Source organism: Neomonachus schauinslandi, chromosome 2 (genome assembly GCF_002201575.2).
Source record: "Neomonachus schauinslandi chromosome 2, ASM220157v2, whole genome shotgun sequence".
NCBI classification, from domain to species: domain Eukaryota; kingdom Metazoa; phylum Chordata; class Mammalia; order Carnivora; family Phocidae; genus Neomonachus; species Neomonachus schauinslandi.
This window is the reverse complement of record NC_058404.1, coordinates 122513686-122532042: the sequence shown is the minus strand read 5'-3', so window position 1 is coordinate 122532042 and position 18357 is coordinate 122513686. Positions and strand designations below refer to the sequence as shown.

At 40.1% G+C, this 18357-nt stretch overlaps 1 protein-coding gene across 1 annotated transcript in view; it reads left to right on the top strand.

The window, feature by feature from the left end:
- Nucleotides 1–319: 319 nt before the first annotated feature.
- METAP1 (methionyl aminopeptidase 1) overlaps nt 320–18357 on the top strand; it is a 66313-nt gene continuing 48275 nt past the window's right edge. The window contains exon 1 of the mRNA XM_021680387.1: nt 320–501. Coding sequence (XP_021536062.1) covers nt 388–501 — 114 coding nt within the window. The 5' untranslated portion in view covers nt 320–387. The remainder of the gene's footprint in view (nt 502–18357) is intronic.

Below are 18357 nucleotides of genomic sequence, written 5' to 3'. Positions count from 1 at the left end.
CCTGGCCTTCTCCGCCCGCCGCCAAGAGGTCGTGCTCGCCCGACGGTGCGCGGAGCTGGCGGAGGTCTCCGCCAGGTCCCTCGAAGCCCCCACGTGCGCGCCTGGCGCCAGGAAGCGGGGGCCGCGGACAGGGGCGGGGCGAACGCCGCGGGGCGGGGCGCCAGCTGCGCGCGCGGGGCGGGGCGGAGCGCGCAGCGTGGTCTGGGCCGGCCCGGCGCTCCTCCTGCTTCCGCGCCCAGGCCCCGCGGGCCGAGCTCCTCCCCCGGCTCGGCCTCTGTCCCCTCCTCTGCCCTCCCTCCCTCCCTCCCTCCTCCTCCTCCTCCTCCATCTCCCCCCCTCCTCCTCCTCTTCTTCCTCGGTGAGGCGCTCCTCCAGCAGCCAGGCAGCATGGCGGCCGTGGAGACGCGGGTGTGCGAGACGGACGGCTGCAGCAGCGAGGCCAAGCTCCAGTGTCCCACCTGCATCAAGCTGGGCATCCAGGGCTCGTACTTCTGCTCCCAGGTAGACGCCTGCTCCCCCACGGCGCTGCCGCTGCCAGCGGACTTCCTCCCCTCTCCGCCTGCCCTCGCGGCCGGTCGGGACACACTCCTCCTCTTCCACTCCCGGGCCGGCCGCGCTTCCTCTTCCCCCTAGCCGCAGCGCCGTCGCCCCCTCCCGCCTCCGGGGATCCTGGGCCCCTCGGACGCGGGCGCGTCTTCCAGCGGCCATGTGGGCTGGGGGCGGAAGCGGACTTGTCCCGGGTGGCCCGGCGGTCCTAGGGCGCCGCGTTTAGGGGCGGGTTCCCGCCGCGCATCCTCTGCCCTTGCTGGGGCTGCCAGGTGTGCGGGCTACCGGAGACAGCTGGGGACGGCCCGGGGAGGGGGCAGCCTCAGCCGTGCGTGTCCCCACAGCCGCAGCTCCCGGCAGGACTCTGGTCGTGGTCGCGGGGGGTTGCGGGGCTGGGTAGTCAGTCACTCTGGTCCCGGCGGGATTGGGGGTCGGAAGAGACCCGCTGGGTTTTTGAGGAGTGGGTTGCCCGGGGTCGCAGAGAGGGGGAATGCTAGCTGCAGCCTCACCTCTCTCCTTGTGTTTTACTACCGCGCTTTGACACTTGAGCAACTTTGGGCTTGGGGATGGATAGGGATCTGTAATTCATTCTTTTGCTTTGGCATCCAAAATTACTAATTTAGAGAACCATAAGTTAGCGCTATGAGTCACCGTCTTCATTTACAGAATTTCCCACTGAGTGAAAAAGTCAGTTCCATTAAGGGCCATGCTTTAAGGCCGGGGTGTATTTTAGTAAGTTTTGTGCAGTGGAGCAAACCCAGCCCTGAATGGGGTCCTGACTGAAACGGGTGCTCGTGTTTTATGTTTACTGAAAAGTACTAGTGTTCCGGTTGCATTTGGACGCTCCGAGTATTGGCAGGGCAGCAGTGGTAGGGCTCTTAGTTACAGTCCAGGTTTGTTGAAGAGAGAGACACATGAAAGTTCAGGTATTAAATTAGTAGCGTCCTGTGGGGAGAAGAGCATGAACAAAGAATCTGAAGGCCTGGTCAGGGCCCTGCCTTTGCCAAGTACTGTGCAATCTTGAACTAGCCAAAAGTTACCTAACCTTTCTGAGCTCCAATCCTACCACTGTGCAGAGGGGAAGATGATACTCTTACATATTTCACAAGGTTGTTCTGGAGCTCAAATTATCCAATGAATGTGGAATGCTGGTAAAACGTGAAGCATTTTTTTTTTAAAGGCTGTCAGTACAATGCAACGCTGCCATACGAAAAATATAAATGAATGGAATGAAAACAAATACATAAGAATAGTATATATAAGTAATATGAATATTTTAAATATAAAGTATGTAAACATAAAGACGTATGTAAAATACAAATAAATCCTTCAGGTCACAGCACTTGTACATAAGGCAGTATAAGAGATCCTAGCTATTTGTATAGGTCTTGTTTTTAGATAGACATGATCCTTGACCTTGTTAGTATCATTTGGAAAAAGTTGCACATGAGAAGTGTTGCTCTTTCTAAAAATAGCATTGGGACTACTTAGCATGCTAAACCTGGTATGAGTCTTTTTGTTTCTTTGAAGTAATTTTCAAATTTTAATTTGTTGAAGCCTGTGTGGGACCTGGATTTAAAACAAAAACCCAATAATTTGCTTTTGGAAATTGTGTACCATGAGTGGAATAATGTGGTTTACGTTGAGTTTAAAATTAGGTTGCATTTTGTAATGCTAAATGAGTTAATACGTACAGACACTTACCTGTGGAGATTTTGAAAAGCTACTGTGAAACCATATTCATCAGGCACAGGTGATATTCTCTTCTTAGGCATGGTATTATTCCGTAGAAAGAACATTGTCTCCTTAGGATTTGTGGAAAAATGCCAACACATTCGTGAAAACATGACACTAGGGCTTCTCCTCGCCACTGCTCTGATCATCTTCACTAGGAGTGGTCTGTCTTCTGTCTGCCTGCTTCTCTGGTCCCCAGCCTGGCTGTCTGGCCAGCTTGTGTGGGAACAGTCTGAGAACAAAACTGTAAGAGGCCACAACAGAGGTAAGCCTTCCCCAGTTACTTCCTCACAACACCTTCTTGATTTCCTTTAGAATATTTTATACAATCTGTAATTATCTCATTTATTTTCTTATTTGTTTTTAAATCAGAAGGTGAGGTTCATGAATAAGCTATCTTGTTCACTGCCCTCTCATTTCTCAGCATAATGCTATGCATGCAATAGGTGGGCACTGAATGTTTGAATCAGTGATAAATGTATCACAAGCTGGATAGAGGTATGCGCTGCATTTGAATCATGACTCCATCATTTACTAGCTGTGTGATTTTGGGCAAATAACTTGACTTCTCTGTTTTATGTTACATCCTTTTAAAATGGGGCCATTGATAGTACAGGGTTTTGGTGAATACTAAATACTAAGTGTATGTAAAACACTTTGCACGTTAGTAAAACTAATCGATGTTAGGTCTTTTTTTTTAAGTTTTTTTTTTTTTTAATTTTTTATTTATTTGCGAGAGAGAGAATGAGAGACAGAGAACATGAGAGGGAGGACGGTCAGAGGGAGAAGCAGACTCCCCGCTGAGCAGGGAGCCCGATGTGGGACTCGATCCCGGGACTCCAGGATCATGACCTGAGCCAAAGGCAGTCGCTTAACCAACTGAGCCACCCAGGCGCCCTTAAGTTTTTTTTTAAACATTTAAAAAAAATATTTGAGAGAGAGTGCACATGCTAGTGGGGGGGGTGTTGAGGGAGAGAGAGAGAATCTCAAGCAGACTCCCCACTAAGTGGGGAGCCTGTCGCGTGGCCCAGTCTCAGGACCCTGAAATCACCACCAGAGCCAAAATAAAGAGTCGGATGTCCAACCGACTGAGCTACCCAGGCGCCTCTCAGTATTAGGTATTTTTAGTATTATGCTGTGTTTTATGCTTAAGGTAGAAAATATTTTTATCTAAGATGCTTAATTTATTTTTTAAGACTTGTTTTTTTTTTTTAGTAATCTCTTCATCTAATGTGGGGCTCGAACTCACAACACTGAGATCAAGAGTTGCATGCTCTTCTAACTAAGCCAGCCAGGTGCCTCTAAGATGTTTAATTTTAAGTAAAGTTTTGTTTCTTTATATGAGTAAAATCCCTTTTACTTGAAAATTGAGGTTTTCTGATGTTTGATGGTATTTCCTTATAGAAGTGTCCATTCTTATTTAATAGTTTACTAGTTTTAATAGTAGTATAGTAGTTTACACCTAGTTCCTAGGAGTCTGTAAGAATATTTTGAGGATGGAGGCTGTGCTTTACGTATTTTCATTTTCTCTACCTTGTACACTGTAGGCACTCAGTTTCTTAACTTAAGAGGTGAAAGGCCTGAGAAGGAAAGCAAAGAGCATTCAAGCCATTAGTAAATAGCCCAGGGCAGGTGCTATCTTGTTTGTAGTTAAAGGATCAGCTGAGAAGGACCTGAGTGATTTGTAACCATTTATAAAATATAAGAACTTAAAAGAGTATAGTATGAATGGAAGGAGACTGGGTTTATAGTCTGACCTGGGGTTAAATCTTTGCTACCAGGTCCTTGGCCAAGTTCTCTCTTAAATTTGTAGTAATAAAGTATAGCAGAATCTCAAAAAAAAAAAAATTTGTAGTAGAGGGCTAATAGTGTATCCTCTTCATGGAGTTGAGGGGACGGTGGATAAGAGAGCATGCAAAATACTTAGCACAGTGTTCAGTGGTTTTATTATGCATGTGGTCTCATGTCTAATACTATTTATTACACTTAGTTATAAGAAAGGTTTTTTTTTTTTAAGATTTTATTTATTTATTTGTCAGAGAGAGCGCACGAGAGAGCACGCACACCCAAGCAGGGGGAACAGCAGGCAGAGGGAGAAGCAGGTTTCCCGTGGAGCAAGGAGTCTGATGCCGTACTCCATCCCAGGACCCTGGGATCATGACCTGAGCTGAAGGCAGATGCTTAACCGACTGAGCCACCCAGGTGTCCCAGTTATAAGGAAGGTTTAACAATGTTTAGGGAGAAGTATCATTTGTTTATGAAAATTTTATTTTTGTTTTTATTACAAAAACAATTTTTGTTTGTCCATAATAGCTATTGAAAAATAAAATTACAAAAGATGTTACTTACAGTAGCACCCAAGGAAATCATTCCAGTTTTAGTATATGTGCTGCCGAAACGAGCACGCACCCAAGGGAATCAAACAACTAGGAAAAATCTAATAAAAGCAAAGAAAGATCTCTGCACTAAAAAATACATATCATTGCTGAGAGAAATTAAAGAAAAGCTAGAAATGGATGTATATGTAGGTATACCTATATATGTATATGCACACACACATATATACACCTATTTTATTGTGCTTGCTTTATTGTGCTTTACACATGCTCTGTTTTTTACAAATTGAAGGTTTGTGACAATCCTGTGTCAAGCAAGTCTCATTTTTCTAATAGCATTTGCTTACTTTGTATCTCTGTTACATTTTAGTAATTCTCACAGTATTTAGAACTTTTTCATCATTTTTTTAAGTTTTTTAGTTTGAGTATAGTTGACACACAATGTTACATTAGTTTCAGGTGTACAACAGAGTGATTCACGATCTCTCTACCTTAGGCTATGCTCACAAGTGTAGCTACCATCTGTCACTATACAACACTATTACAATATCATTGACTATATGTCCTATGCTGTGCCTTTTATTCCTGTGACTTACTCATTCCAAAACTGGAAGCCTCTATCTCCCACTCCCCTTCACCCATTTTGCCTATCCCCCCTACACCCATTGCTGCTTCCATCTGTTTATGAAAATTTTGAACAAATTCTTGCAGTAGATTCTTTCAAAGAAGCAGTGGCAAGGTAAGGTGATGAATTGGGTCTCCAGGAAGAAAGTGAGTAGCTGGGCATCTTGGGGGTTGCAGCTGGAAATTGAGGAAGGAATTGCTCTTCCAACATACAGCATCTTTGAAATGTGACCGTGTCCTCTGAAACTTTTTGTCCTTTCATAACAAAGTTCCTGATAATGCAGGGTGTTTCTGGAACTCATCTTCATCACTGATGGAGATATTACCATATTATACTTTGCATTTATAGGGATTATCTTTAAATTCCTCGCATTATCTCACACCATCCCTAGGTACTGCTGTAAGTTAGGTGATTGGATACAACTGTCATAGCTTCTTAGAAAGCTCATTGATCTTATAAAAGACCATTGTTGGTTTGAGGACATTGTGGTGGTCAGCGGAGATATCCTTTTATTGACATGCTTAAATTATTATAAACAGGTATGCCGGGGTTTTGGCATGAGTTATATTTATATTCCAGTAGAACTTGTAAAAAGCAAGCATCGTTTGGTTGGTAGGTAATCAAAAGGTGAACAAGTCTTTAACTCTTTTTTTTTGAGATGGAAGTAAGTGTGATCTTACATTGTTCATACAGTTTGTAGATAGAAGTTTTAGTAATTTTTTTGGGGGGGTGAATCTTTTTCAGGTTTGGCATACAAAATTTTTATTTTTATTTTTTTAAAGATTTTATTTATTTGTCAGAGAGAGCACAAGCAGGGGGAGTGGCAGGGAGAGGGAGAAGCAGGCTCCCCGCTGAGCAAGGAGCCCGATGTGGGACTCGATCTCAGGACCCTGGAATCATGACCTGAGCTGAAGGCAGATGCTTAACAACTGAGCCACCCAGGCGTCCTGGCATACAAAATTTTTAGTTTCGTCTTGGTAAATTTGGTAGGGGTGACATAACAGACACATAAGCACATAGCTAAGCACATACTTAGCTCTAGATGTTAGAGGAGAGAAGCAGTAGCGTGGTAACTCCTGTACTAATGAGGAATTGTCCCTGATATTAATAGCAAACCCATTTAGTAGATGTAATATGGGCAGGCGTACTCTATAGAGCAACCACCATGAATCTCTGCATAGTAAAGTTTAATGTAATGGAGTATAAATATGATTATCACCCTTTCTGCTTGATCCCAAACCTCTCCTGATCTCACTGTTTTAACATGAGGCATTTGCTTACTCATGCTTGGGCAGGTAGTACTCCTAGCTCAACAATTGTGTCTTTTTATTTCGATTTCTTTGACTGGTATCAGTCTTGTGTCTGGCTTTGAATAAAGAGCAATTCAACATACTCTGTAAGCTAGGTCTTCTTTTCTCAATGTGTTTGGCAGCTGTAGTTGAACCTGGTAGAAGAACCCTGTGGAACTTCCCTCGAATTGCAAATAAGTTCTCTTCTTATAGCACTGTTCACAGTGGCTAAGTTGTGGAAACAACCAGAATGTCCATGGATGGGTGAATGGATAAACAAAATGTGGTATATATACACACAGTGGAATACAACACAGCCTCAAAAAAGAAGGAAATTCTGCAATATGCCATATTATACTGCCTGGAATAAGCCGGTTACAGAAAGACACTGCATGATGCTACTTACATGAGGTATCTAAAATAGGCAAATTCATAGAATCAAAGAATATAATGGTGGCTGCCACGGCCTGGGAGGGGGGAGAAATGGGGAGCTACTAATCAGCAGGCTTAAAGTTTGAGTCCCACAAGATGAATAGGCTCTAGACATCCACTATTCAACATTGTACCTACAACAAGGGAAATTATATTTGATACTTACATTTGTTAAGAGGGTAGATCTCATAGTAAGGTGTTCTTACATTAAAAACAAGTTCTCTCCTGTTTTTGTCTCCAGTGACTTCTCTCTTTTATTGCAAGGTTCAGTAGGGACTTCTTCCTGATACATTAGAGCTGTGCCATGTCTGTTGGAAAGCATTCCTAAAAACCCTGTCCCCTGGGGTCTGCTACTGTGGCATTTATTTGGGTCATGGGCTCAGGCCTCTAGTGGTTAGGGTATAAAAGATAAATGAAATTGTGACATTAGCAATTTCCTTATCATCATAAAGTAAGAGGCAACAGAGACTTCTCCATATTATGAACCTCTATTTAATGATTCTGCCTTGATAAAAGGTGCAAAAGGGCAACCTTTTGTATCAGATTCTGAAGGCTACTTTGTCTTACTCATCAAGCTTGAGCTTAAATCATTCAGTAAAATAGGTAACTGTAAGTGCCATTAGATATGGCATGGCTTTTGTTTTTTTCCTCAAATGGGGCATGGCTTTTTGGGTGGGGGGATTTATTTTATTCCTCATTATTTTGCAAATTAGTACTCCTGATAGGTTTGACTGTTTGAATACTGACAACTTTGCATTGTTCACTACTAAATAAATGCAGAGAAATGTAAGTGCAGTTATTATGTGAATAATTTAGTATTGTTTTTGACCTTAAAGTCAGTTATTATCTTTTTTTTACTCAGTTATTAGATTTTGAGTAATAGTAAATCATTAATGGAATCTAAAAAAAATTAGATTTTGAATAATAGTAAATCGTTAATAGAATCTAAAAAAAAGTGATACAGTAAATGCCTATATACTTAGCACCTAAGTTCTTAAAAAGAACATTAGTAGTAAAACCAGCAGGCTTCAGTGTGTTCCTCACACAAGAGGAACTACTTATCCTGAATTTTGTGTTTATCATTCATTTGCTTTTCCATATGTTTGATTCCTTAGATAATGCATTGTTTACTTTTGATGTTTTTGAAATTTTTATAAATGAAATCACTGCTAGTATTCTTACGCAACTTGCTTTCTTTAACATTATGTTCTTGAGATTCATTCATGTGTGTAGCTCTAGTTCGTTCATTTTCGTTGCTTTATGGTATTCCAGTGAATGCATCTATCATAGTTTATTCATTTCTTTGTTAATGGAAATTTGGGTTGTTCCAGGTTTTTGTTCTTGTAAACAGTGCTGCTTTAAATATTCTTATACCTAACTCCTGATGCCTATGTGCAAAAGTTTCTCCTGGGTATGTATATACCCTTCAGAAAAATTCTTGAGTCAGGATATGTATGTGTTAAGCTTTATTTTGATGGTGCCAAATTGTTTTCCAATGTGATTGTAGTTATACTCCTATCATCAAAAGCTTTATATTGTTCCATATCCTAGCTAGGACTTGAAATTAACAGACATTTTGGTTTTTATCAAACTGGTCTTTTGTGTTACTTATGAATAACAACATCCATTGAGCTATTTGTATATTTGTAAACCTGTAATAATTTAAGTGTCCTCAAGGGACTTAAGGTTACTTGTACAGACAGGAAGTACTTTAAAAAAAGATAAGTGAAAAAAAATAAAAAAAGATAAGTGATCGAATCAGGATGTTGTGCACCTGAAACTAATATTATATGTGAAGTATGCTTTAATTAAGAAAAAGATAAATTACAAGGAGATGCTAAGTGAAAGTTAGAGACAAGGAATTATTTTTCCCCTTATTTTACAACTTTATTAAATTTCCCTAGCTTTTTATTGTGAAAAATTTCAAACATGGAAAAGTTTAAAGAATATTCATAACTAATTGCAGTATACTCATCACGTAAATTAATATTTTGCCCTGTTTGCTTTGTGTCTGCTTGTGTGTGTATTGCATTTGTGTATTTGTTGAAACATTTGAGAGTAAGTCACAGACAACGTGACACCACACCCGTTAAATATTCAGCATGCCTCTTTTAATGACAAGGACACTCTTCTTTCTTAATTACAATGCCATGATTACATTTAAGAAAATTGACAAGAATTCCCTAACATCATCTAACAGTCAATCCTATTCAGATTTCTCAGTTATCCCCTAGGCATCTTTAATAGTTGTATTTTTTGCTTTTTGTTGTTTTTTGGAATTCAGATCTTATCAGAGCTCACAAATAGCATTTAGTTGTCATGTCTCTCAGTCTCTTTTAATTTAGAAGAGTCCTCTCATCTTTATTTCCTGATGCTGACTTCTTAAAGAGACTAGTCAGTTGTCTTGCAGAACGTCATATATTCTTGATTATCTCATTATTTCCTCATAGTGTCTTTAAGTTCTTTTATCCCCTGTATTTTCCTTCAGTCAGATATTAGGTCCAAAGGTGTAACTAGGATCTGTCAAGATTCACTTGAAAAGACTCATAGGTGATGCTGTGTACCTTGTAGTGTATCACATTAGGGACACAGAATGCCTGGTTGTCCCATTCCTAAATTTGATCATTTGGTTAAAGAGGTTGCTGCCAGATCGCCATTGTAAACATATATTTTTCACTTTGCAATGACTGTAATCTCTGGGGGATACTCTGGCACGGTGAGAATATGCTTTTCTTCAATGATCTTTCTCCAAGTGGTTTTAGTATCCGTGATGATCCTTGCCTGATGATTATTTCAATAGGGGTTGCAAATAGTGATTCCCCTTCTAACCCCATTCTGTCGTTTACTGGCTGATTTTTTCTTTTTCCCTCTAAGGAAGTTCTTCCTCATCAACTGGTTAATAAACTATGTTCTACCTAAAAATGGTAATATTCCTACTCAACAGACATGTAATGGTAATATATTGGTCACTTCCAGTGATCACAAATGTTTGTTTAGTTTCCTCATTTTTCAGTGTAGGGACCTTTGGATTTTTTTCCCCTTCATTCCCCTGTCCCAAGAGAGAAAGAGAGTGTGGGAGCGCAGTGGGGAGGGACAGAGGGAGAGGGAGAGAGAATCCCAACCAGAATTCCACGCCTAGCAGGGAGCCAGAAGTGGGGCTCCATCTCATGACTCTGCGATCACAACCCCAGCCAAAATCAAGTCAGGTATTTAACTGACCGAGCCACCCAGGTGCCCCTTCCTTCATTAAACATTAAAATAAGTTACAATCCTTACTCTTTTTGATGTTCAGATTGTCTCAGTTTCAGTCAGTGATACCACTTTCAGAGTGGCTTCTATATCCTTTTGACCCTCCTGCATTAGTCTCTGATTGCATCCTGGCCTTCTGGCGCAAGACAAATCAGATTTACCTTGTAATTTCCCTATCCAGATCTGGAATCAGTCCTATCTCTAAGGAGCTTTTGTTTCTGGTAGGAAAGTCTTTAGAAATCTAGATTTCGGTGCTAAGTATATTTCATGCCCCTGGAGTGTCCTTGCCTGTAGGAGAAGGAGTAGTAACATCTTCAAGGAACTTTGCTGATGGCTCTATGAGGGACACAAATAAAACCTCTATAGGGCAGTTTTTTAGCATATTAAATAGGTGAAAAATGGTATAGGTAAGGACAGGAAGGCCTCCTGAAGGAGGTGAGTTAAGAACTGGGTTTTGATAAATTACAAAAATAAAAGTGAAAAGGTAAATCAGAAGGTGTGCATTAGAGTATAGGAGAGGATATTTCAGGGGAAGGATAGCTTATGGAAGTAGAGAAGAAAGCAGAAAAAGTGTGTTATAGCAAATAGAGTAGCTTTACTGTAGTGGAGAGTCTGAGTCCAGAGATACAAGTAAATAAAGTCATTGTTAGTAGGGATAGAGACCTTGCTGTTACATTAAGTATACTTTTTGAAAATGTCAATATCTCCTTTTGCTTTTCATTATAAAAAGCAGTACATAATCTTTTCATAAATTTAATAGAAGCGTATGAAGTGAAAACTCCATCACGATCAGAGAGAATCTAAGAGAATGTTAATAGTTTGGTTTATTATCTTTCCAGACTTTTCTGTATGTACTGCATAGAGGTTAAGGGCATGGATAGTGTCTCAAGAGGGCCTGCATTTAAAACCTGGCTTTGGGGGTTGCCTGGGTGGCCCACTTGGTTAAGTAGCCAACTCTGGGTTTTGGCTCAGGTCATGATCCCAGGATCCTGGGATCAAGTCCCACAGTGGGCTCTGCGCTCAGTGGGAAGTCTGCTTGAGGATTCTCTCTCTCCCTCATTCTCTGTCTACCGCCCCCCACCCTGCCCCTGCACTTGTGCATGTGTTCTGTCTCTCAAATAAATCTTTAGGGGCACCTGGGTGGCGCAGACAGTTAAGCATTTGCCTTTGTTCAGGTCATGATCTTGGGGTCCTGGGATTGAGCCCCACATTGGGCTCCCTGCTCAGTGGGGAGTCTGCTCCCTCGCCCTCTGCTCCTCCCAACCCCCCGTTTGTGCGCTCTCTCTCTCAAATAAATAAATAAATAAATAATCTTAAAAAAAAAAAAACCCACACCAAAACAAAAAAACCCTGGCTTTGTGTTTTTCGACATGCTCAGTAACCTGTGTCTCCGTTTTCTCATCTGTAAAATGGGATGGTAATAGCATTACTGACCTTTTAGAGTTGTTATGTGATTAACAGCATTAATACATAGTAAGTGGGTAAATCAGAGCTTGGCATATAGTATGCACTCAAATGTTAGCTGTTTTTATTTTTTCAAAACAAAAATGGGGTCATTGCTCTTATATACAGCTATACAGTTTTAAACTTAACTTTTTGTTTTAAGTGTGTCTTTTTTATTGTGGTAAAAGAACATATAAACTTTAGCACTGTAACCATTTGTAAGTGTACAGTTTCAGTATTAAGTATATTTACATTGTTGTGGAACAGATCTCCTGAAATTTTTCATTTTGTAGAACTGAAACCCATTAAACAAGAATTCTCCTTTGCTCCCTTCTCCCAGCCTGATAACCACCATTCTACTTTCTCTATCTATGAGTTTGACTATTTTAGATACCTCATACTTGTGGAATCATATAGTATTTGTCCTTTTGTGGCTGGCTGGCTTTCCTTCCTCCCTTCCTGCCTTCCTTCCTTCCATTTATTTGACAGAGAGAGAGCACAAGGGGGGGGGGTGGTGGAAGAGAGAAGCAGGCTCTGAAGAGAGAGAGAGCAGGGGATCATGACCTGAGCCGAAGGCAGTCATTCAACTGACTGAGCCACCCAGGGGGCGGGGGTTGGGGGAGCAGCAGGGAGAGGGAGAAGCAGGTTCCTTGATGAGCAGAGAGCCCAACTCTGGGCTTGATCCCAGGACCCTGGGATCATGACCTGAGCCAAAGGCTTAACTGACTGAGCCACCCAGGCACCCTTGCAACTGGCTTATTTCACTTAACATAATGTCCTCAAGGTTCATCCACGGTGTAGCATGTGACAGGATTTCTTACCATTTTAAGGCTGCAGAGTATTCCACTGTCTGTATCTATGGTACATAGGTTGCCGTTTCACGTCAGTTGTGTCCTTTGATGAACAAAAGTCTTAATGTTTGGGGCACCTGGGTGGCTCAGTTAAGTGTCTCCCTTTGGTTTAGGTCATGATCCCGGGGTCCTGGGATCGAGCCCGGAGTTGGGCTCTGCTCAGCGGGGAGCCTGCTTCTCCCTCTCCCTCTGCCCTTCCCCCTGCTCATACTCTGTCTCTCTCTCAAATAAATAAAAATCCTAAAAAAAAAAAAGTCTTAAAGTTTGATGTAGTCTCACTTTATTTTTTGCTTTTGTTACCTGTTCTTTTTAGTGTCACATCCAAGAAATCATTTTATCTAATGTCATGAAGTTTTTCCCCTATGTTTTATGGTTTGGGGGCTTATGTTTAGGTCTTTAACCCATTCTGAATTTATTTTTGTGCATGGTATAAGATAAAGGTCTAACTTCAGTCTTTTGCTTGTGGATATCTAGTTTTCCTAACACCATTTATTGAAGGGACTGTCCTTTCCTTATTGAGTGGTCTTGGCATTCTACTAAGGTCATTTGTCTCTATATATGAGGGTTTATTTCTAGACTCCATTCTATTCCAGTAGTCTCTATATTTATCTTTACGGCAGTACCATACTGTTTTGATTATTGTAGCTTTGTAGTATGTTTGAGATCAAAAAAGTGTCAGTCTTCTAAGTTTGTTCTTTTTAAAATAATTGTTTTGGCTGTTTGGGGACCCTTTAGATTCCGTATGAATTTTAGGATGATTTTTTGAATTTCTGCAAAATAAGTCTTTGGGATTTTGATAGTGATTGTGTTGAATCTGTAGTTTGCTTTGGGAAGTACTGACATTTTAACAATGTTAAGTTTTTCAATCCATAAACATGGGACTGTTTTCCATTTGTAGCTGCTTTTAATTTATTTTAGCAACATTTTGTAGTTTTGGGGGTATAAGTCCCTCACCTTCTTTATTAGATTTATTTCTAAGTATTCTTTTTGATGCTGTTGTAAATGAAATTGTTTTCTTAATTTCCTTTTCAGATTGCTCATTGTTAGTGTATAGAAACACAATTGTTGCATGTTAATTTTGTATCCTTCAACTTTACTGATTTTGTTTATTAGTTCTAATGGTTTTTCACTTTAGAATCTTTAAGAAGTTTTCTACATACAAGATCATGTCATTTGTGAACCAAGATATTTTGCTTTTCCTTTCTAGTTGGATGCCTTTTATTTTTCTTGCTTAATTGCTCTTGCTAAGAATTCCAATACTGTGTCAAATAAAAGTGGTGAGAGTGGGCCTCCTTGTATTGTTCCTGGTCTTAGAGGAAAAGTTGTCACTCTTTCACCATTGACTGATGTTAGCTTTCAGCTTTTATTATGTTGAGGTAGTTTCTTCTGTTCCTAACAAGTGTTTTTATCATGAAAGAGTGTTGACTCTTGTCAAATGCTTTTCCTGCATCGATTGAGAATACTGTGATTTTTGTCCTTCATTCTGTTAATGTAGTGGTGATTTTTAAATGCTAATCAGATGATTTTTTTGTATGTTGAACCATCCTTGAATTCCAGGAACCATGTCATCATGGTGTATAATTTTTTAAATGTGTTGTTGAATTTGTTGTGCTAGTATTTTGTTGAGGATTTTTGCATCAGTATTTATCAGGAATGTTGGTCTGTAGTTTTGTTGTGGTGTCTTTTGTCTGGCTTTGGTATCAGGGTAGCCCTGGCTTCATAGAATGAATGCACTGGGAATTTACCCTCTTTTTTGTGAATTGAGGCTTCTCTCTTTTTTCTTAATTTAGCTAAGGGTTCATCAATTTTGTTGATCTTTTTAAAAAATTAAACTCTTAGTTGGGTTGATTTCCCCCCCTGCCCCCCCATCATTGTTTTTCTGTATTATTAATCTCTTGTAATCTTTATCATTTCTTTTTTTCTGTTAGCTTTAGATTTAGTTTGTTCTTTTAGTTCTCTGAGGTGTAGTGTTATTAATTTGAGATCTTTTTTCCTTTTCAATTTTTTATTATTTTTAATTTATTTAATGTTTTTTAAAGATTTATTTTATCATTTTTGAAGGGGAGGAGGGGCAGAGGGAGAGGGAGAGAGAGAATCTCAAGCAGATTCTGCACTGAGCACAGAGCCCAATGGGGGGCTCAATCTCCTGACCCTGAGATCGTGGCCCCAGCCAAAACCAAGACTCTGTTGCTTAACTGACTAAGCCACCCAGATGCCCCCTTTCTTCCTTTTTAATATATGAATTTATAGCTATAAACTTCATTTTAACTGCATCCCATAATCTTTTTTTGTTTTTTAAAGATTTACTTACTTATTTTAAAGAGAGAGCACAAGTGGGATGGGCAGAGGGAGAGGGGAGAGAATCTAAAGCAGACTCTGAGCTGAGCATGGAGCCTGACATGAGGCTCAATCTCACCACCCTGAGATCACAGTCTGAACTGAAACCAAGAGACGGTCCAGGTAGGGAGACCAGTGGGAAGCTGTTTTGGTAGTTTGACAGGTCAGTAGAGCCTAAAATAGGGTGGGAGGTGTTGGGATTAACTAGATAAGAAGAATAAAATAGGAAATGACTTGTTCTAGCAGCGAAATGGAAATACAAATCTCTTAACCCTGTTGGTACTTTTTTGCTCTCCAGTGATTCACAATTCTGGAAATAAATAAGAATCACCTCATAACCTGTCCTCAGAGATTCTGATTAAATTTGAGGTAGGACACAGCATGAATATTTTTAAAGAAAAGCTTTCCAGAGGATTCTAATATGTAGCTGGGACTAAGAACCACACTATCTCCTATCAGCCCCTATACCTGGTAGACCTTTTTATTGGTGCTAAACAAAAAATATGTTCTCTTGGGGTGAAAACTCAAGATTTACAACTAGTTATAATAGGGAATCAATAGACAATGCTTTGGTGCTATTAAACAGGTGGAGAATAAAGCAGTGAGACAAAGTGCTCTCACACAAGTACCAAATAAGCACATGTGACCTGTTAGGTTTGGGGGTGGGATGAGGTTTGGTGTGGACACTATATGGAGAAGGTAGCATTTGAAATAGACCTGAAGGGGGAGATAAAGCTTTTGAGAACTGAGATGTAAAGGGGAATGTCAGCAGCAGATAGACCAGGTTGTGGCAAGGAAGGGAAAGTGTGTTTGGGGAACTCTAAGTCTAATTTAGTTAGGTCATTAGTGCATTTTGCTGAGATGAGGAGGGAAAGATTGCCCAGTTAAGCATTCAGAGGTCTGAATGGGTAGTCAGTCACTGGTGGTTTGGGGTGGTCCTGGTCTGGTAATGAATGGGAGAAGAAAAAGAGGGAGATTGTGGTTTAGGGAAGGAACACTGTTCAGCCATCAGAAGTTATTCTTGACGCCCTCAGTGATCTTGAAGGCCATGACCAGGTGCTTTATGGCCTCAGCAAGTAAGAGGAAGGTGGGTGTCCTTATACAGGTGAGAGGTGTTTATTATACTTTAGTTCCTTCATTTACTTGAGCCCTCATATATCTTGAAATACAAGTCTTTAGCTAATTATGCTGTTCCGTGAGATAGCTCCCCTGTTTATTTAATGAGAATAATCCTATTAGTCAGTCCTCTTATTAAAAAGTTGGGATTTGATGTGTTTCATGAACCAAATATAAAGCACTCTGAAATCCTCTGAGGAAAGTAGAAGGCTAGTTGGATAGCTACTTTTCAATAAATGTGTGAAATTTCAAAATGTTAGTCAATGATAGCTACATTGAAAATACGGTAGGGAGAAAAATTAAGTGGGACAGAGTTGATCCCCAGTGCATTGTAAGCTTCTTTAGAATACCAGGTAGTCTGAAATATGTAAAGTGTGTTGTGTTTTTCCAGGAGTATGTTCATAATCTTGTTCAAAGTGTTCTTTACCGAAGTAAAATCAAGCATGATTATTATTATTTTTTTTTTTTAAAGATTTTATTTATTTATTCGACAGAGACAGAGACAGCGAGAGCAGGAACACAGCAGGGAGAGTGGGAGGGCGAGAAGCAGGCTTCCTGCTGAGCAGGGAGCCCGATGTGGGACTCGATCCCAGGACCCTGGGATCATGACCTGAGCCGAAGGCAGACGCTTAATGACTGAGCCACCCAGGCACCCAAAATCAAGCATGATTATTTTTAAATCTTGGTAATTACTAGATAGCTTATGACTTTTCAGAATAGATATGAAAAAATAATTTTATATGAATACTTAAGAGGTATTTAAATTTGGTCTTTATATATTATTTTGGGTTGTTTTACTCTGCCCACCATGAAGTGAGGATGGAGTAGAAGGGTTTTGAAATACGGTTCCTTTAAAAGATTTATACTGCTTTTAGTTTGTCCAGAGTTTACCTGAGAATTGAATCAACAGTAGAGATCACAATGGAATAGATGAAGTGAATTGTAGAGGCAGTAATTGCTAAAGGGTTTAGAAGTGCCAGTTCCCACTGAGGGACGGATTGTATTTAAAGTCAGTTATTATTATCTTCTGTACTCTTGAAGAAAGGTGAGGTTTGGATGGAGGAGAGGAGGGCATCTTGTTACTTAAACTTAATTGCTTTGAAAGATAGCTATAGAGTTGGGCACAAGTGGGAATGGTATCAGCTCCCTGCTCCTGTCTCAGAGCTGCTCTTTTTTTCTATTTTAAATACTGAAGACTGCTCTAGATTACTTTTTAACAAGAGTTCCTTGATCAAGAGGGGTAAAGGGAAAAACGTTTGGAACTTAACTCCGACACGCTCCAGATGGCAAGCATTTGCGATTAGAAGCAAGAAGTCTTTGTTTACCTAAAATTCAGGAAGATTTGATGATTGGGTTCTGGATGTTGTCCTGTCTTCTAAGTAACATGACCTTCTGAGTATCATCTTGGAACGATCAAATAATGATGAATGTGTAGACATATTCCCAGTAAGAGGGTAAGTCACTGAATACAACAGGTGTTAGGATGGAGGTAAGATCGATGTGAAAGAAAGGGGCAGTCAGTCTGATTGTTGTTCTTGATGCCAGTCTGTCAAGCCTAGTTCACCAGAAGGGTGATGTCCCTCAGGGAAGAAGCTTGAAAAGGTGGGTTGTGTGTTTTGCCGCTTGGGCTATTCAGTTGTGGGGTGGAGAGTAACTTGTTCAGTCACACTGTTAGCAGAAAGTATAAATATGTTGTCCTAATTCTGTATTAATTGGTGTAATGTCTTAACTCAGAATAAGAAAGCAACTTGTCTTATAGATGGATTCTTCATGGAGCTAGAAAATGGCATTCAACTTAAAATACTGAATGTAGGAGATGAGACTTAGACTATATGCATCGTGCATTATAGGGAATATGGTTTTGATTCTTGAAAAGACATGATTATAGTCAAATATTCTATATTCCTCATACCATGTAATTTATTTCAACATTTTTTTCCAGTTTTACTGAGAAATAATTAACTTTAAGTTTAAGGCATATCAAGTTTAATGATTTGATATATGTATATATTGCAACGTGATTACCACAGTAAGTTTAGCTAATATCCATTACCTCGCTAGTTACAAATTTTTTTTTCCTTGTGATGAGAACTTTTGGATTTATGCTCTTAGCAGCTTTCAAATACACAATAGAGTATTGTCAACTCTAGTCATCATTTTGTACATTACATTCTCAGAACTTATCTTTATTTCAACATTTTAAACAGATTATTTTGGCATTTAATTCCATATCTCTAAATAACATGATTGCTGTGTCCTGATGATTTGGCTCAGGCCTTCTCTCTAAGCTTCCTGGAATGTAAGAAGAGGATTTGGTTGTTTTACCCCTTGCCTGCCATATGCTTATCTTCTGATTTATAAGTGGTTTTGACAACAGACGTATAGCATGCTTGCCACCT